The following is a 24,887-nucleotide window of genomic DNA, read 5'->3' as shown; positions in this document are numbered from 1 at the left end:
GTGTTTTGTTGTATCATACATTTATTTGCTAACATTCTTCTGTAGTATTACATCTTTGTATTATGTTTTTACGTGATTGTCATTTATATGATAGCTCCTCCTTTAATCTCAAGAAGTGCACTAGCTTAAAGAATATAAGATTGTGATATTTATGAAATAAAAACTTTGAATTCAAAATGCAATCTTCCTATCACTGAATGAATGACAAGACAAAAAATGTGAACATACCTTCGCAAAGCAGGCCTGGACATCGACGGCCGAGTTGGAATACTTGACCACTTCATGGACCAACTTGACCTCTGTGTCAAGTTCCAGGGCCTTGTGGACCCGACTGAAGGTCTCATGTTGAAAGGTGACCAACCAGTAGGTGAGCGGGACCTGGAACCAGACGTAGCACTCTTCTAGGCCCAGTTTATCCCTGTTAAAACACAATAGAAAAGGACCCATGAGCTAGGCTTCATTCCCATTTGATATGGTGAAGTATCTCCAAAATAACCACTCTATCTAAACACTCTTTAATTACCCCCATGGAGGAAAAGGTTTACTTGTCAGGAAATGGTTGTAATGTAAAATATTCTCATACTTTATTACATTCTCAAACACAATTGCCAGCAGCATCATTCCTGAGAATTGCAAGCAGATTCTTGACAGATAAGGGGGAGCAGGGAATAGGTAAAAGAGGTATTTGCTAGCAAGTAGTAATAATGCGGAGGGAGGATGGTAGATGACCGGATACACCATATTTTCATATGTTTTCTAAAACTCAATTTCTGCAAAATTCTTGTTGCAGATTCTTGATAATTGACATGGGGGAGGAAGAGGGGCGGGTGTCCTATGGGGTAGCTGTCTAGGGGTGATAGTCCAAGGCTAAGTGTCTTGATACACTATATTTTGTAATCATCACGTTTCTTTTTAAAACTCACTTTTTGGAAATATTCTTCTTGAGGATAGCAACCAGATTCTTGACGGACATGTAGAGGGCCAGTCCTGCCTTGCTTGCTTCTGCAATGTTCTGAGGGAAGCGTCTATACCGGGCCTGGTACTGGTTCAGCCGCTTGAGGATGATGTCCTGGAGATACTTGGACACCTGCCGGTCAATCTCTATGGTGACAGTTGTAAAGAAATCTACATCGAATCTGAAAAGTAAATACAATCATAAATAATTAAATCCTTATCAGGCTGCAAAGTACAATGAAAACAAGAACATTTGTGCCATAAATCTGTGCAAGAATGTCTTGTTCTGATGAGGTAGGGTGGTTATCCGATCATCATCGTTGTTTATTGTCCATTTTTCTGATGCTGTGGAGTTGCAAGTTTCATTACCTTTATGGCCTTTCTCAAAGCGTTCCAGTCTTTAAACTCCAACTGGGTGGATGTATATAATATGATCAATTTGATTCAGAGCTTTTTAATGTCTTCCAAAGATTTTTCAAATGTTTTGAATAATGCAACCACTCAATAACACTGGCATTCCTTAACTCCACTATGACTCTACCCCTTATGTCATTCAGACATGAGAAAGTAAACTGCTTTTTTTTTAAGCCAAGGAAAAATTTAATTAGATAATGCAATGCATTTCACATTAACCATATCTTAAAACATAAAGATAAAAACCGTCATAAGTCTAGGGTCGTCGACATCCCATAGAAACATGGTTTAATTCTAAAACATACGTTTCAATGGGCTGTCCAAGAACTTACAACTTATGACGGTTTCGAAAAACGGCCCCTAGATCTTCTCTTGAGCTAGGCCTTACCTGGAGAAGAAGTTCTTGTAATCGTTCTGGCTCTTACAGTAGCTGGTGAATCGAGACAAGACCTCGGCGAATCTCGCTAATAGATCAACTAGCTCTCCTGGTTTCTGACGGAGTCAATGCATGAACAAAAAATTCTTAAAAACAATATCAAATATAAAAACCTGGGCCTGGTGATCCTAGTTCAGAAACAAATCAACTAAGCTAAAAAGGCCATGCTAAATACAGATAAACCTGGACCCCATTTCACAAAACAAAATCAACCGCCTAACAGAGCCGGGGTAATAGTTTGAGCGCCTTGAGCACTATGCATGGTGGAAATGTGCGCTTTATAAATATCCAATATTATTATTGACAAATGATAGTTTTCATTATAAGCTATTGAATTCCTTGCTTCTGATTGACTATCAGCAGATTTGTCACTGAATTTTGTCAGTTGTTATTGAAAAAAGGCTTTGTGAAATGGATCCCAGATACAAGAAGAAGGGTAACATGGGTTCAGTCTTCAGCTTTTCTTGAAACTCCAGATCTGTTTTGATTGTTTAGCTTGCATATTTGTAAACTTATTATATACTATGTATATGAACTTCAACTAAGAAAGATCAAATGAAATGTAACACAAATTTTGACAAGATGGAATTTCACAAACTGTACACAATGGCTAGTGTCGTGGCAGGAGGCTTTCGTCGATTGCAGGAATTCAGCAATGCGTCAGTTGTGATTTAATCATTTCTAGGTATTCAACAAAATGCAAATTTTCTGGTTTGAATGTACTTACCAGAGATCCTTCAGGTAATGGAATCGAGTCAAGGTCAGTGAGGATGTGCTTCCTGGTATCATTGCGTACCACCGACTCTAGGAGTTTCATCACCAGCCGATGGACCGGGGTCTTATGATCACGCCAAATACGCATCGACAGAAGGTTCTGCAGCAACTGCAATCTACAAAAATAAATAAATAACAAAAATTACAAGTTAAACAAAAAATTGCATACTTGCCGATTACACTGTGCTTTAATTTCTATGGCTTGAAATCTTGTATTCACAATTTATGTTTGAAACAGTAAACAATGAATTTTGAGAAAGCCACTAAATTTAATTACCAAAGTATGTTCCTAGGGTAGCATTTAAAACCATGAGTTCCTAAGTAACAAACCTATACAATTAATTTTTTTGTATTGAATATTAAAAAGAAAATGAACATGAAACTAGCAGCACATGTATCTTGACTACCTTTTATTAGAAAAAAAGTAAATAACTGATTATTCTTACTTGCAGTTCTTGTTGGCATTGTCAAGCCCAATGAGGTTGTTGGGAGGAAAGAATGATTCACAATCTGGAAGACTGGCCAAGCACTCGTAGATGTAACTACTGATCGAGTTTTCCACAATAGCAGTCTGTATGTCAGGATAAAAATTAAATATTTATTATTCCATCCTGTCATGAATTAAAGATGTAAATATGTTGGTTATATAGTCATTCATGAAGTAGGCAACTTGGCGATCACTGCATAACACTGAGCCAACGGGTATTATGCTGCTGTGCGTATGTCCGTGTGCTGCCCTCTATATACTCGCGCATGAGCAACTTTAACAGAGACTGTTGCTAAGAAATGTAGTTGGGATTTATCAATTGTGATCAATCATCCCCAAAGTTTTGATGCATTGTTTGAAGACATACCCCCCCCCCCCTCGCCCACTAGACAACAAAAAAAAAGATTTCACATCAGGGTTGCACAAAAGTTAATTATCTCAGGTTAACTTCTGAAAACATACAGGTTTGTATCTACGTGTTGACTAGTCTACTAGTACTCATAGGTCACTTTGGCCTACATTGGTCTATTAACTTGCAATATCTCTATACAGAAGCAATTTCTGAAACTGATAACTAAATGAAGAATTTATGTAGCAGCATGGAATCCCAAACAAAGAAAGCAAGATATATTTTGGTGAGTGGTTCCTTTGTATGGGCCTAATGATGTCTTTGGTTGCAGCATGCATGTCTTTCATCTATTAAGTTACATACAACAAACAACAACAAACTGTGCTAAATAAACGATGCATACATTCTACATTCATCATAGTTCATCCCTTTCGACATGACATAAAGAAAATGTATCTTTACAAGAATAGCTCAGGGGATTGAGTAGTGGTCTAAGAGTTGGGAGATCAAAATGCTCATGCAACTTTAACAAAGAAATAAAAACAACAGTATACACCAACCATTGAACTATTAACTGAGTACTTATGAAATGTTTGATATGGAGATGGTAATCATTATTATGCTAATCAAAAATTGTTTTTTAACAATTTTTATTTTCATCATCATCATAAGTGCATCGTTTGCTTGCAATTCATGAAGAATGAGAATATGATGCCAGGCATGCATTTTATTTGACTTTCTTGTCTTTCCATAATAAAGGAACAAAATCTGCAGGATACCAAGGCTCACATGCAGAGCTGCCAACCTCCAGAACAGAAAATCAGTAATCACAAGGCTCAAAATCAGTAATTTTAGGTATAAATCAGTAATTTCCTATGCTGCGCTATGAATCTAAAAAAAACGGCACGCCAACACTGCGCGGACGCATGATTATCTGAAATTTTTGGTGACTAATTTACTCACACAAAGTTGTTAAATATTGAGTTTCAGGTCATCACAACAGTTTTCCATGAAAAATGGCTCCTATTAATAGAATACTTGATACTTTTCCGTCTTTCTCAGCGAGTGTTGGAGGCCGCCATACTTCACAGCACTCGTTAAGATAAATCATATTTAAAAAAAAAAAAAAAAAAAAAAAAAAAAAAAAAAAAAAAAAAATTAAAAAAAAAAAAAAAAAAAAAAAAAAAAAAATCCGTAATTTGAGACAACATTCCGTAATGGTCGTTAATTTCCGTACCAATTACGGGAAATCCGTACTAGTTGGCAGCTCTGCACATGCCATGGACCCTAGCTGTTAGACTTAAAGCTAATCTTGAGTTCTGGTATTGGAATCATATGTCGAGAGAACATGGCATCCTGCAGTAGATTGATTTTTTGAACCAGTAAAATAAAAACAAACTCATCTTCAATAAAATCCAAAACTCTCATTTGCACATAGTGACCTGTGTTTATAAGCACATGGTGTCGGGCCTATATACATACCCGGTACCTTGATCCTATACAGTATCTGCCAAAATCGTTTTGCACCTGTCATTTATTTGTAATCAGTGTGAGTTTTGTTGGATTCTGTGAGAATTTATTTTCTATCATTATCAGAACTAAAGCTCATCTTTAAACTCCTCTCTTTTGTAACAGAATTCATAACCAAACAGCAGACTCAAGCAGACACAGCAAGGAAAAATATGACTGTACTACTAAAGTGATAATATATATAACTTGTGATCTTTCAAAATACATCCATCAAGCAAGCAAGGAAAGATTTTCAACACTTTCTTTGACCATGTGATCATAGTCAAATAATCAGGAGAGATCAACATAAACAGAAACAACATATAACCAACATGCATACAGGGCAATAGCGTATAAAAAATTCAAGAATCTAGACATATTATGTTGTAGAATCTACCAGTACACATAAAATTTGTGTATCATTGAAAGAGGAGACCAAGATATATTCAAAGGAAAACAAATGCACTTTTCGTGCCAAGCAAAAACATAAGGAAATGCTGCTACAATATCAAACAAAATACAAATAAAATGTAAAAAAGACAATTAATAGATTCAACAATTTACCAAATTGTTCCAGGCACTGCAGGTTAAATTGAAATGATTGTTGTTGGAAAGGAAGAAAATCGGATTTACTCACCTTTACATAAAAGCTGAAGAACAAATTTTAAGTTACATTTCTTTGATAAAATAATGTTACAATCCTTTGCAATTCAATGTCATATTCTTATAGAACTTGTCTTGAACAAATAATTATTTCATTAAAATATGATACAACAAACTGTAAATATCATCCTGATGCAAGGATACATTAAGGTGGTATATTTTCCAAGATTAAAATAAAAGCAAAACTATAGCTAGTGTCAACTCAACTAGAACAATATACACCTTCTTAGAATACCATAAATATTTTTTAAAAACATAATTTTTAATGCAGATTTAAAGCATATGAGATATTTCTTTTTGTTTTTGTTTAATACAATACTTTGATACATATCATACTACCTTTGCTAGATAAGAATTACTATTCACCTCACGGCACATCACACATGTTTTATGAATCAACACTTACTTCAAAGCGGAGCCACTCGGGTCTCTTCTCAAAGAGTGTTGCCACACCTTTGGGGTCGCTGCCGTAGATGGTCACTGCAGATTCGGCCATCATCTCTGCGTGGATCTTGTAGAGGGCCTCCCTGACCAATCGGTCGTTGACCATTCCCCCAAGTTTATCGCTACCCATCAACTGAGGGACAAAGTTGTCGCCGTGATCGAACACTGAATCCCGCTGCAGTCGGAACTTCGACCTGCTCGGTGACCTCTGCTTGACCTCATCATCCTTTGGCGGATCCATCTTCTCCGGCAGGTTGCCAATTTGAGGACTACGATTGCTGTGATTGTTGTTGTTGGGAGTCGGAGTGTAGGGCGAGGAGATAGAGTCTGTCTCGTCAAAGCCACTCTCGACGGGCGACGGCTGCATGATGGGGTCCGGGGACGCCATCTCCATTTCTTTCAACTTGCGGGTGAACTCCAACTGAAACTCCAGTAAGGCCGACAGATATCTGAATAGAAGTGAAACATAACACAGCAGATTTCCTAATATAAGAAAGGTTATAGAATATCTCTGCAAATGCAGCATGCAGTTGTAAAAAATGGCAAGGCATGAGTTGTAGAGGGCATTATTGTCATGTCTCACAAGATAAGTCAAACAAAGAAGGACAAGGTTTTCAAGTGTGGGAAGGGTGTGAGAGGGAATCATTTAGTATCATCTCCTTTTCACCTTGCATTTGACATTTTGCTCTCTTTATCTCTCCTCCTTTTTCTTTTTGAGCTTTTGATGGGGTAGCGGAGATGGGGGGGGGGGGGGGTGAAGATGCACCAATTTCATGAAAAAAAGAAAAAAAATCTCACTGAAATAAAACAAAAGTCATGAATATAGTATCCAACTGCCCAAGAAGAAGAAAAGATCTATGCCGCTGTATTTTATTTCTTTTAATCTTGATGACTATATGGCATTTAGTTTAAGCTTCTAGCAACCTTAAAATTTAGTAGGCTGGTAGAAGATTAAATTACATGATATAATTGCCCCAACCAATGAAAGGTTTCTGTAATGACTATACAGGCCTTGTTAATAATTAATTTAAGTCTATGTATTATCTTGAAACAAAATAAAGTGAACAATCAGCTTCTGAGCCATAAAAGACTGATTGAGAGAGAGGGAGAAACTTACATGATGTTTTGCGATAGTTTGCTGATTCCACTCTGTACTGCAAACTGATTGAGAACATGGTGGCTCAGCGTACTCAGTCTCCCATCCCATGGAGTGTCCTTATTCTGTAAGAGAGACAGAGAGAAAGAGATAGAAAGAGAGAGAGAAAGAGAGAGATAGACAGAGAGAGAGAGAGAGAGAGAGGGGTAGAGAGAGAGAGAGAGACAGAGAGACAGAGAGAAAGAGTTAGAAAGAGAGACAGAGACAGAGAGAAAGAGATAGAATGAGAGACATACAGACAGAGAGAGAGAGATAGAAAGACAGAGAGAGAAAGAGAGAGAGAGAGAGACAGAGAGAAAGAGAGAGATAGAGAGATAGAGAGATAGAGAGAAAGAGATAGAGCCAGACAGACAAAGAGAAAGAGATAGAGCCAGACGGACAGACAGACAGAGAAAGAGATAGAATGAGAGAGAGAGAGACAGACAAACAGAAGAAGACAGATAGTGAAATACAAAATTAAAATCCAAAAATTTGAAGTATCACTGCATTTCAAAATGTTATAACACCTAAAGAATGTGACTCTTTACTTTTACATTGAAAATTGTCTTTGATAGATGATGTATATCTTGTAAATACCAATCAAGTACGTGTTAAAAAGTTTTCTGTTAATCGTATAGTATGCATCTTAAGCACTCACCTTAATATGTTTTCCGGCATCATGTTTCTGAGCAGCGGTCACCAGCTGGTGGTAGTAGGACAGTGCCCTCTCATCCGTCTCTGCAGGGTTCTCAGACTGTAGTTACAAAGTAATGTGCAAAAAAACTAGCTTTGTAAGATGGAAAATGAATGGGTTTTCATATTCAAAGGTTGTGATTTAATTGCCTTAGTATGAAGGCAAGCGCTTTGGGGTTAGTACAGTAGGTTGCTTCGCTAACTGAAGTAGAACATATAAAGATGCAACTGTCGTGACAAACTTTCCTGGATTTCCTACCGATCAAAACACACACACACACACACACAGATCTCCATTTCACGACCTTTGACCTCACTCACCTTCATCCTGAGGTAGTGCATCTTGAGGTGCAGCTTGCCGGTCACCTGAGAGCTCATGACCTTTGCGTGACCTCTCTGGAGCCGGTACCAGTCCTCGGTGATGGTGGCAGCCTCGATCTTGTCCAGGGGTATGGTGACCTGACCCAAGAAGTCATCCGTGCATTTGTTGATGCCGTGCTTCATGTGCCGGAAGATGCTATAGTGGTGAGGAAAAACAGGGAGAATAAAGGCTGTAACAGTCAAACCTGTCTATAGCGACCGCCCAAGGGAAACACAAAAAGTGGTCTTTGGAGACAGGTTCCTTTAGTACATGTTTCAATGAGAAACCATTTTCAAGGGAAAATGTGGTCTTTGTAGACAGGTGGCCTTTCTATACCGGTGGTCACTAAAGCAGGTTTTACTGTATTTTTAAAGGCCATTGGTTCTACAAGATGGACTTTAACAGATCAAGATTGGCCAGTGGCTATGTGCTCAACTAACAAAAGGAAAATATTTCCAGAATTTTACCGTTTTACCTTACCTTCTAAGTTCTAGCCAAATTTTGTTACCAAAATTTCATGCCACACGTGTATGTAGTTCCATAAACAGTCTAACCTGTCTACAGCGACCGCCCAAGGGAAACAAAAAGTGTGGTCTTTGTAGACAGGTGGTCACAAAAGCAGGTTTAACTGTACCTTATCTGTGTGAAGTGCATGTGATTATCAGCAACAGTGAGTTGATTTCTGTTCATGTTGATTATTCCAAAACCTCACAGTACACATCAATTCTTATTTGATACATAGTTTCTTTCACAATGTAATCGCATGACCAGGGACCCATTTCACAAAGCCTTTTTTTCAACGACAAATGACAAAAATCAGTGAAAAATCTGCTGAAAACTAATCAGAAGCAAGGATTTCACAAGATTATAAAAAAAACAGTAACTTGTCACTGATGACAAGTTTTTGTGAAATGGAGCCCAGGCCCTTTTTCAATGACAAATGACCAAAATCAGTGTCAAATATGTTGATAACCAATCAGAAACAAGGATTTCACTAGCTTATAACAAACAAATGTCATTTGTCACTGATGACAAGTTTTGTGAAATGGTGCCCAGAGCTTGTCTTTGGGATTTGCTGAACTCACTTTTTGATGCCAGCCAGCTTGTGATCTGCTTCCAGGCTCTTGCATGCATCCCACAGACTAGTCTCCTCATCCAGGTCCCACATTGTGATTATCAACTCACCGTCTATTCTGTTCAGCTCACTGCAAATATGAGAAGACAAAATCAAAAAGTTGTTATCAGGTTAATTTATCATCCCAAAGATATATACATATTATATACTTAGACCAGCGATATGTATTATTGCACCAGTCATCATGTCAGTAAATATATAACATAAGACACGGCCAAACCATTGAGCTTTTTATGATGAAACCATTCTGCTTTTATATAGCACTTAATACATCTACCATGTCTCTAAGGGCTTTCCAGATATACTATTACCCCGGTCATTGGATTCAATACTTGCCCGCACACACTGTGTGCACAATCTCCACTCCCTGGGGAGCATTCCAGCCAGGCATTACTTGACGCTCAAAACTGTTTGACCGACAACGAAAAGACCAACACAAGAATGAACAGAAAATAGAAATAAAACAATAAAAGTTGGAACTAAAGGGGGCATAAGCACATTAAAAAAAAAGGTATTTAAGAAATAAAGTAAAGTAAGTACTGACATATCAAAGGTCTCGTTCCAGACGGGATGCAGGGTGGCTGACTTGACGGACGTCCTGTAGAGGGAGTCGGCCTCTAGAGAGTTATTATGGGTGAGGTTGGGGAGACGTTGGATGAGTCTGACCCCTTACGCTTCCCGTGTTCAGGTACAGCCTGGTGGACATGTAAATCCTGTTGAATGCTTTGCTGTTTGCCAGAACCTGCAAAAGAAAAGTCAGAACAAATAAGACAAAAATATATGCAATTAACTACATCTTTTGGATCAAACATGGTTTTATGAAACAATGAGATTCCTAGTAGATTTATGGATAACAAAAATTATCAACCATATTATACATCTTTGCAGGGAAGTTTTAAAATGTTATAGCCTGATTTCACAAGCCAAAGATTATTGAAATGTTAAAGAAAAAGCGATATTGCCGTAATAACGTCTAGCAAAGGACACAAGCAAATTGAACTAGGTTTTGATTCCAAGACCTCCCAGTTACGAGACCACTGCTATACTACCAAGCCACCATTAATTAGTTCACACGAGCAAGGTGCTCTTTGACATGAGTTTTGAACCTGGGCCTTTCCAGTTATGAGACCACTTCTCTGACACCAAGCCACCATTAATCAGTTCACAAGAGCAAGGTGCTCATTGACATAAGTTTTGAACCTGGGCCTTCCCAGTTATGAGACCACTGCTCTACCACTAAGCCACCATTAATTAATCAGTTTTGAACCTGGGCCTTCCCAGTTATGAGACCACTGCTCTACCACTAAGTCACCATTAATTAATCAGTTTTGAACCTGGGCCTTCCCAGTTATGAGACCACTGCTCTACCACTGAGCCACCATTAATTAATCAGTTTTGAACCTGGGCCTTACCAGTTATGAGACCACTGCTCTACCACTGAGCCACCATTTATTAATCGGCTTGAACCTAGGCCTTCCCAGTTATAAGACCACTGCTCTACCACTGAGCCACCATTAATTAATCAGTTTTGAACCTGGGCCTTACCAGTTATGAGACCACTGCTCTACCACTGAGCCACCATTTATTAATCGGCTTGAACCTAGGCCTTCCCAGTTATGAGACCGTACTGCTCTACCACTGAGCCACCATTAATTGATCAGTTTTGAACCTGGGCCTTCCCAGTTATGAGACCACTGCTCTACCACTGAGCCACCATTAATTAATCGGCTTGAACCTAGGCCTTCCCAGCTATGAGACCCCTGCTCTATCTACCACTGAGCCACCATTACCTACCAAGACCAAGGTGTTCCAGGGACTTCCTACGCCTGTCCTTGCGGTTGAAGCTCCTGTTCCTCTGAACGTTCCTGTTTAGACTAAGATGATGAGTGGCCTCTGGTAGAGATGTCTGAGGCGAGAGGAACTTGCCGGTACTGTTCGCCGAGGAGAGCGGAAGAGTGTTAGAATGCTGCATGGGCTGGTGGGACTGGTAGCCAAGGAGCTGGTCAAAGCTGTCGCTACGGGCGTGGCCCTTGTTATGGGAGTGGTGGTGGGAGGAGCGTTGCTGGGCGGGGCTACTGAATGCCTTGTTGCAGTGGGTCAGGATGCAATACGGATCACTCATACCTATAGAAGGAGATAAAGGAGATTTCACATTGATCATACACATGCAGGTAATCAGCCTTTACATTCAAACCTGCTTTTAGTGATCTATCAGAAAGACCTCATGTTGTTTCCCATGAGTGTTTGCTTTTCATAGAAATCTTTATTCACTCTTCATTTGCCACACAATTAATCTCCATGTGTCACAGTGTATTTATCATGGGATAGATAAACCAAAAGGCTTGAATATCATTCAACTGTAATCAAGTGCAAGTTTAATCTGTACCAGTGTTAAGAGGGTTGTCATGGAGCTAATCAAAACACGAAATGGGTAAGTTTGCAAAACCACTGTGTTGCACAAACTTCCACAAAGCAATTCAATCGTTGCCTATTGTTTGTGCAAATATGGACGTTTGGCAAACGAATGACCTGGCAGAGAGGCAATGAAAGCAACCAAAGTGATAAAGGTGATATGTGAACATGTAAAGAAAGACCACAATTTGACAGCAACCACTTTTTTTTTCTCTGTCCAGGAGTATTTTATATTCACTGTACCTCTACAGACCTGTTTTAAAGACTGCTTTACTAATTTCCACTAGCAGTTTTATTTCATAATTTCTAACATGCCATTGATGTCTTCTTACGGATTGCTATGCAAATTTTACTTTAAATGTTTTTTTCTGTACATATCTCATCAGGTCATGCAAGATGATAGTTAATGTATTCCTTCAAAAAAAGAAAAGAAGTTTCAGTCAAATGTAGTCAATGTACTAGTAAGAAATATGTTTGATAAATACATGATATTGATTTATTTGAATATATGTATGTACTTGTATACAAGATTTATACAGAGAGGTACCACTAGGCAGGAAATGTAGATAACAAATATACAATATAAATGAAAACATGTATGTATTACAGAGATCAATCAAAAACATGGCTGCTGACCTATCAATATGCTGATATCATGGGGTGGGGATGTATTGCTATAGGCCCAAATTCACAAAGGAGGTTTACATTTAACCCATGGTTTAAACCTTCATTTACATAACCCAAGGTTGAAAAATTAGCACAAAATAAGCGTACCTTGCCTTGCATGCGTCTAATATTGGACCTCTTGACTGTGTTTCGCTTATTTTGTGCTAATTTTAAACCATGGGTTATGTAATACAGGTTTAAACCATGGGTTAAATCTAAACCTCCTTTATGAAATCGGGCCATTGTGTTTAATGAATTTGAAGGAGTTTTAAGTGTACTTGATGATGAAATAATGGTATATTTCTCTTTATGTTTTCCTTCTTAATAAGGATAGGTTTATCTTCATTTTCTTTATAATTGTTAGAGAGTTACAAAAAGACATGAAATACCTTTCCAAAACTTAATCATCCTTATTATGACAGTAGAATAACAAATTAGCAAAAATTGTATTGGTAACCATTAAAATGAACCTTTGTGTACTTCTCACCTGAAACACTGGAAATCATTTTTTGATGTAGTCGAATGTTTTTTGAGAGACTTTGATAATTTTATCAAGTGATCAATATCAAACATAAATGAAAGTTTCAATTTTTCTTTTCTAGTGTTCAAACTAAAAAGTAAAAATGTCTTGCATGATGATCAGAACATGTTACATTTGGTGAAAGAATATAATTATGATATTTTCTGAAACAGCATGACTAAGAAATGAATTCACACATGATATATATTGGCAGCTTTAGAGATCATATGTCAGATTTCAATCAGCAATGATTTATGATATGATATAGAATTATCAAAAAGCTACATGAGTGATTGGGAAAGCTCTGTTGTTCAGATGATATACTCACTTTTCTTAGTTACTACTCTTAGACTACTTCTTCTTCTTCCTACTTTCAAGGTGATAAAAATGAAGAAAAAAAATAATAGCAAAAGTAATTGTGTGTGTGTGTGTACGTGTGCGTGTGTATGTAATTGGCAGCTCCCTGATTTACCATGAAAGAGTTTTAAAAATTCGAAAAGAGTAGTTTTATAGAAACATTCCTTTCATTTTTTTTCCCCAGAGCTTTGTTGGAGAGAGTACCGGTATCAATTTTAATGCCCAATAATAGATAGTCTTTTGGACTTGGGACTTTCCGCGTTTGATGAAAATGACAAAAAAGGACAAACAAATCTTTATAATGTTAAAAGTTTTTGTGTTACTGGCAGCTCTTTGGTGAAAAGATGAAAAGGTGTGATTTCATCGAGGGAACTTAAATACTCTATTGGACGTTTTCCAGGGCTTTGTTACAGTACAGTAATCCTTCTCAGTAAAAATAATACACAGTAATATTACTAGTACCGGTACTCAGATAATGACAGGCTCACAAACAAAAAAATAAAAATAAATTAACAATATGTTGAAAGAGGGATGATAACACACCTGAATTTTGATATATGTCAATCATTTTCTTGGATAAATCTTCAGACATGAGGTTACTTTACTAATTCCTTTTTTTGTCCTCCCTCTTTTTCTGCTTAACACAAAGTTGGAATGTTGACATTGTGATGTGGTGGCAAACATACAAAGTGCAGCTCACGTTTTGTTGAATGCGCATCTGTCTAAACAATCTATGAAATATACAACTCGGCATAAACTGTACATTGACTCAAGGCTAGTATGAAGATGACTGAAGATAAGGGAGGAACGTGCCAAAGATGGTAAATACACTTGTGACGCCAATGGTTACGTTTATTTTTAGGCACCGCACACAAACTTTCGTATCTATAAATTCCGCCCAAAATATTTGATTACTGTTTCAAATCAATTGTGGGAAATTTGTACAGCACAATAGTGCCTGATGTTCAGTTATGTTGCTTAGCAACAAAATATTACCTAGTTTAGATTCAATAAATGCACTGAACCTACCCTCATTTCACAACAGAAAATGAAATCAACAAAGAGCATGTGTATGACAAAGACAATATGCTGATGGTGTTTTCAAAATGGTATGACTTCATAGGCTCAAAAGAACATTTCCTGCAAAACCTATCAAGTTGCTTGAGCTTGTAGCTTGAATAAGACAGATTCGTATAAGAGATAAAACAAAATTAGAACAACTACATTATTCATAAACAAATTAATTGATAAGAAAGAATACTGAGAGTCCTTTTCAGGACTCCCCAATCCTCCCCCTCTCTCATATGGTGCAACAGCAAGCCTACTGTAATTGATTAATGTTGTTAACAATTTCCTGTGTTTTTATCAAGCAATACCCTCCTCTTATTATTTCAAACTCTATATGCCAGTGCATTTATGTAATTTTTGCTTGTTGTACTGAGAAAATCACACATTTTTAATATCTTATAATATATGTATAATTGATCTGTAAGGAGCTGGAAGGGCATTCCCTATATGTATAGTGATATAATAATAATAATAATAATAGCTCATTCTTATATAGCGCTTTTCAGGACCGGAGGCCCTCACAAAGCGCTTTACAGATAAGTATATTATTACCCCGGTCATTGGATTCAGGCTCACCCGCACACAATGTATGCACATTCTCCACTCCCTGGGGAGCATTCCAGCCAGGCGTCATTTTTACATGCGCACACTTGCTAATCTAACCACATTAGCTTTCGCATCCTACCGGGTACCCATTTAACACCTGGGTGGAGAGTGGCAAATGTAGATCAATGTCTTGCCAAAGGACATTAGTGCTGCGGCGGGACTTGAACCACGGACCTTGTGATCCACAGTCCGGCGACTTTATCCACTCGTCCACAGCACCTCTATGAGTTCAAAAACGCTGTTCTGGCTCTCAACAGATGATATGTACAGTGTTTTCACTTTACATATGTTTTTGATAGCCTCTGGTACTCAACTTTTGTTTGCTATGTAATATCGTAAAGTACACGATAAAATCTCTTCTGGAATGTGTTAGATGTGGTTAATTACATGTAGTCAAAAGGCTGTGCGTCCAAGGGTAAAGTCTCAAGTCCAAAATTATGACACAAATATAAAACAGCAATTAGATATTTTTTCTTCTGTGAGAACCAACAGTGCAGCTACAGAAGCAGCAATTTACGGGACCATACTGCTACAGCTGACCTGAGATAGTACTAGAGGGGATTTTGTGGTAGAGCGTCTAGTACAGTATGACTTCAAACTGATAAGTAACTCACCATTAGGATCCATTCCCTTGATATCCTTAGCTTCCACAACAGTCACCCTCAGAAAGAAACGATCCGGCTGGGAATGGGCAAAATAACATCTCTCTTTTAAAATTTACTTTCATTTGATTTCATTTCAGCACAGCCAGAGACCCGGCCTTGCCTCAGACATTAGCTGTACTTCCACAAGTCTGTGCATAGATACATACATATGAAATAATACAGTACATATAACAAATAACAACCATGTTAATAACAAAATATAATAGAAAGAGGATAAAGAAGATAACATCTTATAAAATAAAAACACAACCAAATATGCATACAACAGCAGAAATGGAGACAATTAATCATTTAGATACAAAAATGAGGGGATAACGAAAGAAAAATAAAAGTATAAGACTAAGATAAGTCAAGAATTAAACATGAAATAGAAATAGCACATTAAACTAAATAGAACATGTTTCACAGTTCTATGTGACAAGGGGTAGTATTCTAAAAAATGATGTTATCGTTTTAGTAAATGCAACTAAGTCACGGTTTTGAGTGGAACTCACTTGTGAATTCTAACCAAAGATTTCTTTGTATTATTGTATGTCTAAATCAGTTTGGTCAATATCAAAAGAAGCGTGTTCATTACATATACATAAATAGATTTAAGCACAATTGACAAGGAGATACAGTCAAACCTGCTTTAGTGACCACCTGTCTACAACAAGCACATTTTTTGTTTCCCTTGAAAATGGTTTCTTATTGAAACATGTACTAAAGGAACCTGTCTACAAAGACCACCCATCTACAAAGACCACTTTTTGTGTTTCCCTTGGGCGGTTGCTATAGAAAGGTTTGACTGTAGTAGAAAGGGAGAATACATATTTCAATACCATATTATCCTCTCTAATGTTCATTTCCAGTCTCCATTTTACCTACCGGGTACCCTATTTTTCACAGATAATTAATACTCACTCTTCTGTTGACCTCCTCCTTCACTAGTGTACTGTGGGATGCATTAGGAACATGGAATATCTGGAAGAGACAAAAAGAAGATGGATAACTGACAGTGACTATTATGTCATGACACAACCCAAAAGCATATTTGCCAGTGCCATTACAAAATACATCATCCCTCCCTTTTTCATTCTTCTTTTATCTCTCTCTCTCTCTCTCTCTCTCTCTAAATGACTTTCAACAAATGTAATAAAACATTGGTAAAAAAGTTAGAAAGGCAAATTTCTCTTCATCTCATGACAACATAGATTTTTTTTCCTTCTTCTTATGCATATAACCATTTGCATTCATAGACAAAATACATAGACAGAAACAAGGTTCATATACATAGATGTTACAAATTAAATAAATTTCTCATTTCAAGTTAATCATGCAGTGTTTCAGATGATTCATGCTGAGAAGATAGCAATAATTAATAAGTTTTCTGCAGTTATCAAAATTCTCCATGATATGAGATGAACTAGGCCATCACTAAAACTTATTTGAGTGTGTTACAATTACGGTCAAATTGACAAACATTTAATCAGAAAATAGAGGTCAAATTTCTTAACCACTTCTCTTTGCCGACTTGTTGTCCACAAAAAACAGTCCATAATACAATAGCCTACATGTAGTCTGTATTCTGAGTCATAATACAGTTCAAAGGTCATTTGAAGTAGCTCTTAAGACCGCAATATTCATTAGTTGCATGCTGCAAGGCCATTCTGACTTTCAATTAACTATGGTGTTAACAAGAATTACTTATGAATTATTACACAGGTTTGGGCCGGTATATATGTTATCAATCCTACTTTCATGCATGCGCAGTCAGATATGCTTTTGTGTTTGCTTTTCCTATTAAACTTCCCAATCCAATATTTACCCCCACAAGGTATTCAACAATAAAGTAACTTTTGAATATATCATTGAAAGGATTAAAAATCTTTCAATCTCTACTGATCCCCCCAAATGAATGAACTATATATATATATCATAACGTTGATACAGATTCAAACATGCCAAGAAACACAAGAATTAACAAATTGAATTGTTATATATCCAATCCAATCCAGGAATTTATAAAGCGCCAATATCTAGATGCCTAATCATAGGCGCTGATGAGACTGAAAAACTACCAAAATGTCTGTCCATGATTCTTACTGGGAAAGACAAAAAAGGCAGTGACTAATTGTAAGCAATCTGAAATATGTATGTCTTTAGTTGAGTTCTAAAAGTGGATAACTGGTGACAAGAGCAATTAAGGATTTGGGGAAGACCAATTCACAATCTCGATGCACAAGCAGTAAATGATGGATCACCTAGAAGAGAGCGTGTAAGAGGACTCTAAAGAAAGTATTTACAGTACCTGCAGATCCAATTTTCTTGAAAATATTTTTGCTCACTCACCCTCTGCAGATGTCCAACAAGTTCCAGAGGGTTGAATTTCATGCCGTCTACCTTTCCCAGAGGGTGAAGGAGGGTCTGCAGAACGGCAGAGTAGAATTCCTTGAACTCCATCTAAATAACAATAGCAACAACATCAATAACAAAAGGATCATGTAAATGAATAAACATATAAGAGTGAAGTACATGAGTGAGCGTTGATTCAATTCCCACAATAACGCACTCTTAAAACCAGAAGTTTTCACGTCATGAATTTTTTCAAAGTGTCAATGATAGCCATGATCGTAGCAAGAAACTTTGGGAGTTGAAACATTCAGTGGTGTGTCAGGTATACATCAACAGCTTTTTCTGTACTGAAACATCAATTAACTTTTGTATAATCTGGTCTATTACTATCAAAGCCCCAACAAAATAGGCTTACTCTGGTTAAATGTGCTGTTTCACTTAGAGAAGTTTATAACTAATTCACTTGGCTGGACATAGCACGGCAGAGATATTACAGTTTATGGCAATATAACTCTCTAGCTGAACAATGAATTACACCTTGCAACGAAATATGGAATGGACAACTATAGAGCACGAGATATGAGATATAAATCAACATTGTGAATAAATTGAGTCAACACTAAGAATAACCTCAGTGTGCATGATGAGACATGCTCTTTCATATCTCATGCATATTCATGATTAAATAAATATTTGCACAGCTAGATACATCAAAATCAATTGTTCAAGGGTTGGAGATGACTTACAAATAACAATACAAACTTCAGGCAATGCACTGCAGGACAGTGGCTAAAAAAAGCTGCAATTAACCCCTTCTTATCACACCAACAATCATGACAATAACAAACTGAACGAAAAATCTCACACTGAACGCCAAGTTAACGGTTGGTTTGGAGTCGGCTTCAGCGGTATGACTGAATTATTTGGCTGTCTATATATGCCTTGACAACAGTACACAGTGAACCCTACCAGCACTATTAGCTCATCCTCCAGCTCCATAATAGTAAGTGGACGATTGAGTCATTTGATTTCAAAAGCCTTTCGATAAAAAGTTAGTGATTTCTTTTCAATACGCTGCCACTAACAATTAGCTATACTGGTGGTCATACACATGCTTGCACAAATACAACAGGCCATGCAATCCTACATGCTGATTTCTCTTTCTGTTTCACGTTACACCCAATTAAATTCCATTTTTAATAAACATGTGCTATTTCATAACCTGGTCTTTTTAAAAAATTTGTTGTTGTTGTTGTTACGGTATATACCTTTATTGACCACTTTCTTCTTCTTCTTCTCATCCTCATCCTCTTACTTCTTTTAACTCTTCTATTTGTTGTTCTTCTCTTCCTTATCCTCCTCCTCCTCTTCTTCCCTCATTCTTTTTCTTCTTCTTCTTCTAAAGGGACCTTGAGCCCAAACTCCTCCAACTCTGTATGACACTAGGAAGCCCAATTTCATTACTTTATTTTGTCACCGATGAAAAACAACCACAAATGTGATATATGTACTGGCTATCGATCACAGCCTGAACAAATATCGGAACACATCCTAAAAATTGACCCATATGAAGGTTTATACAATAGACTTTCTCTCTTTTCAACTGGTGACACAAATATAAACAGAATTTATCAAATTAGTCAAATATTGACGAAAGTAGCAGTAGTTTGGTGTGTGTGTAGGGGTGGTACTTATATGCATATAGAGGTGAACCTTCAACATCTATAAGATAACCGTTACAAATTCTTCATTTCTTTGAAAAAATACAAAAGCAAATATGTTTTCATTCTTAATGTTTCTATATCTAGCCATTGAATCATTGCTTGTTGAAATATCCTCAAAGAGAAAGAAAAAGTAAAAATACTTTCTGCTTGAGAACCCAGATCAATTCCCAGTATTTTCACAAAGCGGTACATATCCTTTTTCAATACTATTTATTGAGTTCACATGTTACACTTACAACACATTGCATTGACACCCATTAAAATAACATCAATAACAATTAGAATAATGCATGTCCTGTTTTGTTCATACACATTCACTTCCGGCAATTCATTGTAGCATGCTTGAAGTTTGTGAGAAGTGCAGGTACACGTACCAACTGTACATGCATGCCAATTAAAGAGCAGGTGCAGGCAGCACATGAAAGTGCTGGTACACAATAGAGTTAAGCTGGTTAAGCTTTAAAAGCAACATAATGAAAATGAGTAACATAAGCAATATTTAAATTGTAATTTAATTTTTTTTGTCCACACTTTATTCACATCTACATTCAAATCTTCAAGGAAGTTTCTCCATCTATTTTAAAGCCCCTCTTAAGTGTTGGGAGCCCCAAATTCACCAAAAATGTAATGGCAAAATTTCACTTCAATTGTATCATAATGTGAAAGAGGATGTCATTTATTTAAGACACACTTCTGCAAAGATTCTCCCCCCTCCGCCCCCCCCCCCCAAAAAAAAAAATGTGCTTGAAGACAAATATTGATAAAAGAATTTGGGTTTTCTGTATATGCAGAAACCTAAATTTGTATTTTTTTCATAAATATTTGACTGCAAACACATTTGTTTTGAAAATCCTTGCAGAAATGTGTTTTAAATGACATCCTCTTTTACATTATGATATAATTTAAGTGAAATTTTGCCATCAAATTTGTAGGGCTCCCAACACTTCAGAGCTCGGGGCTTTGAGAGTCATTTCAGGTTTTTTTGCCCACAATATATGCAGGTATTGTAGCTGAAGCGAGAAGAGCTAATCCTCCCAATCTTCCTAATCCGATCAGCATTTCATCTGTCTTTATTTGGTAAAAAAAATCACTCACTTGGAAGGTTTCTTCCTTGTGGTGTAAAGCTCTCTCTCGTACCATACCAGGAAATAAAATGATCTTGTCACTCGAGTTGACCATTGGTCTTTGTGAGAACTTCACAATGAATATCCCAGTGATTTGCTGTTCAGTGTACACCCAAGTGACGTTCATCACTTCATATTCAAAGGTGAAACACATGATAATTAGTGGAGTTCAAAATGATCCCCTATTTGGCAAACTTTTAAAAACATTTCCACCAAACATTACCTTTGGCCTTTTGGCATGCATAAGGGTTTAAATAGGGGCTCTAAATATAAGCGTATATTTAGCTCTTTGAGCATTCACAGAAACAAACTACCCTATATTCACTAGAACATACCCAGCAGTCTTACGTTGGTAAATCAATCCCTCTTCCAAAATCATTTTCAGGAGATCAATGTATGAAAAAGCTACAGTTATTTAATTATATTTTATTGGTCTTGATATCAGTCAAATGGGATTATTTGGGTCAAATAGAAATGGCCCTTCAAACCCAGCATTTCTCTGTGTGATGCTCAATGCAAAGCTAAATACGCCTTTTTTCCCCATATATTTGATTATCCTTGTAAAAAAATTGGTCAACAAAATAGATATACTCTAAATGAATAACAAGAGCAAATGAAAAACAAACAAAGATGAAAAACTAGCTGTCAAAGATGATGATAGACCTGAAACTGATATGAACTACTGCTACTGCTTTGACTTGAGCTTTTCTACAAAAGAAGGAAAGGAATGAAATTCAAATATTAGATTGTACAACACATGCTACTGTGACAATTGCTCCGCGATCAATTTCCTACAATAACCGACTTCATAACTTTGAGCAGCGACCAAACACTCTATCCTAACCCTAAACTTCACCTAAAACCCAACCGCAACTCTAACTACTGTATAAACCTTTATCTTTGTGGAAATAAGCTCGGAGCAATTGTCGCTGGAGCAAATGTTGTATAATACAAAAACAAATCATATGGTTTACCTCTTCATCCGCTGTTATTGGCAGTACTGTTTCTACCTCCCCCTGTACAAAAACATAAGATAATCCAGTTATATCATGATCGATGCAGCACAAACACAGAATAGTTGGGCAAGTCTCAAGTATTTTGTCCCAACTGCATCAAAGGTTTTAGTATACCTTATTATTACTGGTAGGTTAAGTTCATATTAATAGCCCTACTGCATATATGGAGTACCTGGCAGGTACCAGTAGTAAAAATATCAAGACAAATAATACCGGTAGTTTCAGGGTTCATTATGTTCTTGGATGTCAAGATAATTGGGAAATGTATTTGATTTGATTTGATTTGATTTATTGGTTTCTATAACATATTTTAAACATACATATTTTAAACATACGTAATGTCCATCAGTGTGATATAATTTATGTTTCAAGGTACAATACATGATACTCATATAGTATAGAACATAAATACATAGGAGAACATTACTCATGTTTACAATTAACATGATATAGGAGGGATACAGCGTAAGCATGATGCTTGAAATTATTGCAGCCCTCGATTAAAATAAACTATTGTTAATTAAACTAAACTAAACTAATCTACACTAACACCTTATAGTATATATTGAAGGCTGTTCACACCGCAATGAGATAGCGCGGTCTATCGTAGCACCCCCTTTTTTTTAGCGCGCGCTAGACCGCGCTATCTCTCGTGAACCACCCCCAAGAGGTGCTCCAGTGGCACATCATTTTGGCTCGCCGTGGCTCTCTGTTGGGCGGACCGAAACGACGTTGTACCTTCCAAACCGCAGAGATAGCGCGGTCTAGCGCGCGCTATCTCTGCCGGTGTGAACAGCCTCTTGGACAGGGAATGACCTAGCTTGGACATGCCCATTTAGAAAACAAGGAAGAGAAGTAATAAGAAGTAACATGACAAGACACAAATATACAGGAAATAGAACTTTCACAGTGAAGGAGTTTCCTTTCATTTGGAACCCAGGTTGACATTGAGGAAGAATTTATTAAAAATACCTTCACAACAGCCTATATATCTAAGCATAGTAGAGCTAGTGTTTTTCTGCAATATGTCCATGATAAAATTTATTCCTTATTACACTGATAATATTTTATTTCAATCAATTTAAAAACTCTCATAACTAAAAATATTTTACCACATCCTAAGATTTGCTTTACATATTCATGTAGCTTTCATTGAAACTTACCTCAGTGGTAATTTTAACCTCTATCAGGTGTATAGAAGGCGGTCTAACCATCGCGTTTGACGCGCGCTTCAACGTATGTCTTACCTGCATAAAGAACAACAAGAGATATTCATCAGATTGTAATAAATATGAAGAAAGTATGTACAGTACAAATATGCGACACGATTTAAGGGCCTTGCAGGGATTTGTATGGCGAAAAATCTCAAAAATTGTATAAGGGCCATAATCATAATTGAAAACTTTCCTACAAGTATGGTGGCAAAACATTCATTATTAGCAAAATTACTGTCATATTTCTTGTCAAATATGAATTTTGTAACTTACAGCGTTTTATTTACCCCATTATGTGTGTACAAAATGGGGGCGTCAATTTTATCACTCATACTATAGAAAGGAAACCACAGAGCCCTCTGATCAGAAATTTTGCACATACACTGTACATTCATAAACTCATTTTCGCTCCACATACACGTATGTGCTGAAAAGTTCTGAAACGGAAGGGTTAAAGGGTCTGAAATCACTAATCAGGTAAAAAATTGAGAACTGACATCCCTGATATAAAATTTAAAAAATTAAAAACTCCATACAGAACTCATAAAAAGAGAAACTCACAAATTTCTTCAAACTAGTTGAGAACGGAGACATATTATCAAGCGAGATCCCCATATCACACAGGAAATACCCGGTAAGGATAAAATGCACTCCACACTCCAGAGGCAGTAACACAAATGAATTCACAACTCTTTTTTTGTGTTCAAATTGGAAAGTTACTTCAACTCAAACACTTGATAAAATTAATGAATATATATATGAGAACCTCCTTCAGCAAACTGCGTGTATACACAAATTGATAGCCTTCCACTATCTCAACAGATTCTATTACCATGGTAGTAAGGAAACACACAAGACACTGAGTACAAGCATGTACATGTAAGTGTCATCGCCTACTTTTTTATTAGAAAATCACAAACGCCCACCTAAAAAAATACACATCCAAACAAAGATGAGTGATTCCCAGATAGGACCATCAGTAAACGTCAAGTCATGGACCATTTCCGGCCATTTTTCTATTTCATAAATTGCATTCAGCTAAAAATAAACATCTTTCACAATGCTGTTGTGGCAATGTGGACCAGCTAGATGATTGTCTGTTGGGAAGAGTCCAATTGATAGTGGTGTCTTTGTAAATACTTCAGACTTATATCAAATTTAACTTCTGAATGTTTGCCTTTGCAATCTTCCAAACAAAGCAATTACTATCCTGTCAGATATGTGTATTTTAGACAAATAACGGTGTGCATGTACTCAATTTTTTGGCAGGTAAAAACTAATTTCACCAAGAACACTCCCCAATTTATGACCCTAAGTGCAATGGCACTAGTCACACAACTGTACTTGAAAGAAAAAACAGTTACACAGAAGTTATAGGAACTGATAAATGGCAATATCTGGACCATTTAGGAAAGAGCATATACAAAGACCACATTTAATATTTCTAGTGTCTGATCATTGTAATCAATTAATTCAGAGCTTTTATCAGACCATATATGAAGTGAAAGACACATTAGATGTCAATTTGGGTCAAACTCTATAATAGTTTGTGATGTATGCATGGGACAATGAACATAGACCTTGGACTAGCTGAAAATATTTGTTGTTTGGTCTATTATGGGTTTGGTGTTGGTCTTGCCAATGTGACTGTGGCATTAAGTGATTAGCAGGACTACTTGAGGGAGGCAGAGTTCCAAACCCACTTTGACAAGTTAAACAAAAAATAAGAATGAGAAAGAAAAAAATGTGAAAACGCTCAGGCAAAATTTGGGAAGCATAGATCTAGGCAGACAAGAGGAAGTTTAGTGCAGATCTAGTTCATACTAC

The 24,887-nt window shown here is 36.9% G+C and overlaps 1 protein-coding gene across 1 annotated transcript in view; it reads right to left on the bottom strand.

Moving 5' to 3' along the window:
* LOC100893429 (BAI1-associated protein 3) overlaps positions 1-24,887 on the bottom strand; it is a 43,427-nt gene that overhangs the window by 10,658 nt on the left and 7,882 nt on the right. The window contains exons 2-18 of the mRNA XM_030990973.1: positions 23,010-23,093; positions 21,805-21,846; positions 17,980-18,090; positions 16,552-16,611; positions 15,598-15,664; positions 11,149-11,478; positions 9,899-10,022; positions 9,305-9,424; positions 8,180-8,375; positions 7,824-7,919; positions 7,148-7,251; positions 5,993-6,479; positions 3,025-3,149; positions 2,532-2,694; positions 1,757-1,860; positions 924-1,136; positions 229-418 (exon numbers count right to left, since the gene is read on the bottom strand). Coding sequence (XP_030846833.1) covers positions 229-418; positions 924-1,136; positions 1,757-1,860; positions 2,532-2,694; positions 3,025-3,149; positions 5,993-6,479; positions 7,148-7,251; positions 7,824-7,919; positions 8,180-8,375; positions 9,305-9,424; positions 9,899-10,022; positions 11,149-11,478; positions 15,598-15,664; positions 16,552-16,611; positions 17,980-18,090; positions 21,805-21,846; positions 23,010-23,093 — 2,616 coding nt within the window. The remainder of the gene's footprint in view (positions 1-228; positions 419-923; positions 1,137-1,756; positions 1,861-2,531; positions 2,695-3,024; positions 3,150-5,992; positions 6,480-7,147; positions 7,252-7,823; positions 7,920-8,179; positions 8,376-9,304; positions 9,425-9,898; positions 10,023-11,148; positions 11,479-15,597; positions 15,665-16,551; positions 16,612-17,979; positions 18,091-21,804; positions 21,847-23,009; positions 23,094-24,887) is intronic.

Source organism: Strongylocentrotus purpuratus, unplaced genomic scaffold (assembly GCF_000002235.5).
Source record: "Strongylocentrotus purpuratus isolate Spur 01 unplaced genomic scaffold, Spur_5.0 spur5_scaffold_2, whole genome shotgun sequence".
Taxonomy (NCBI): Eukaryota; Metazoa; Echinodermata; class Echinoidea; order Camarodonta; family Strongylocentrotidae; genus Strongylocentrotus; species Strongylocentrotus purpuratus.
The sequence above is the reverse complement of the archived record's forward strand: the minus strand, read 5'-3'. Positions and strand labels throughout refer to the sequence as shown.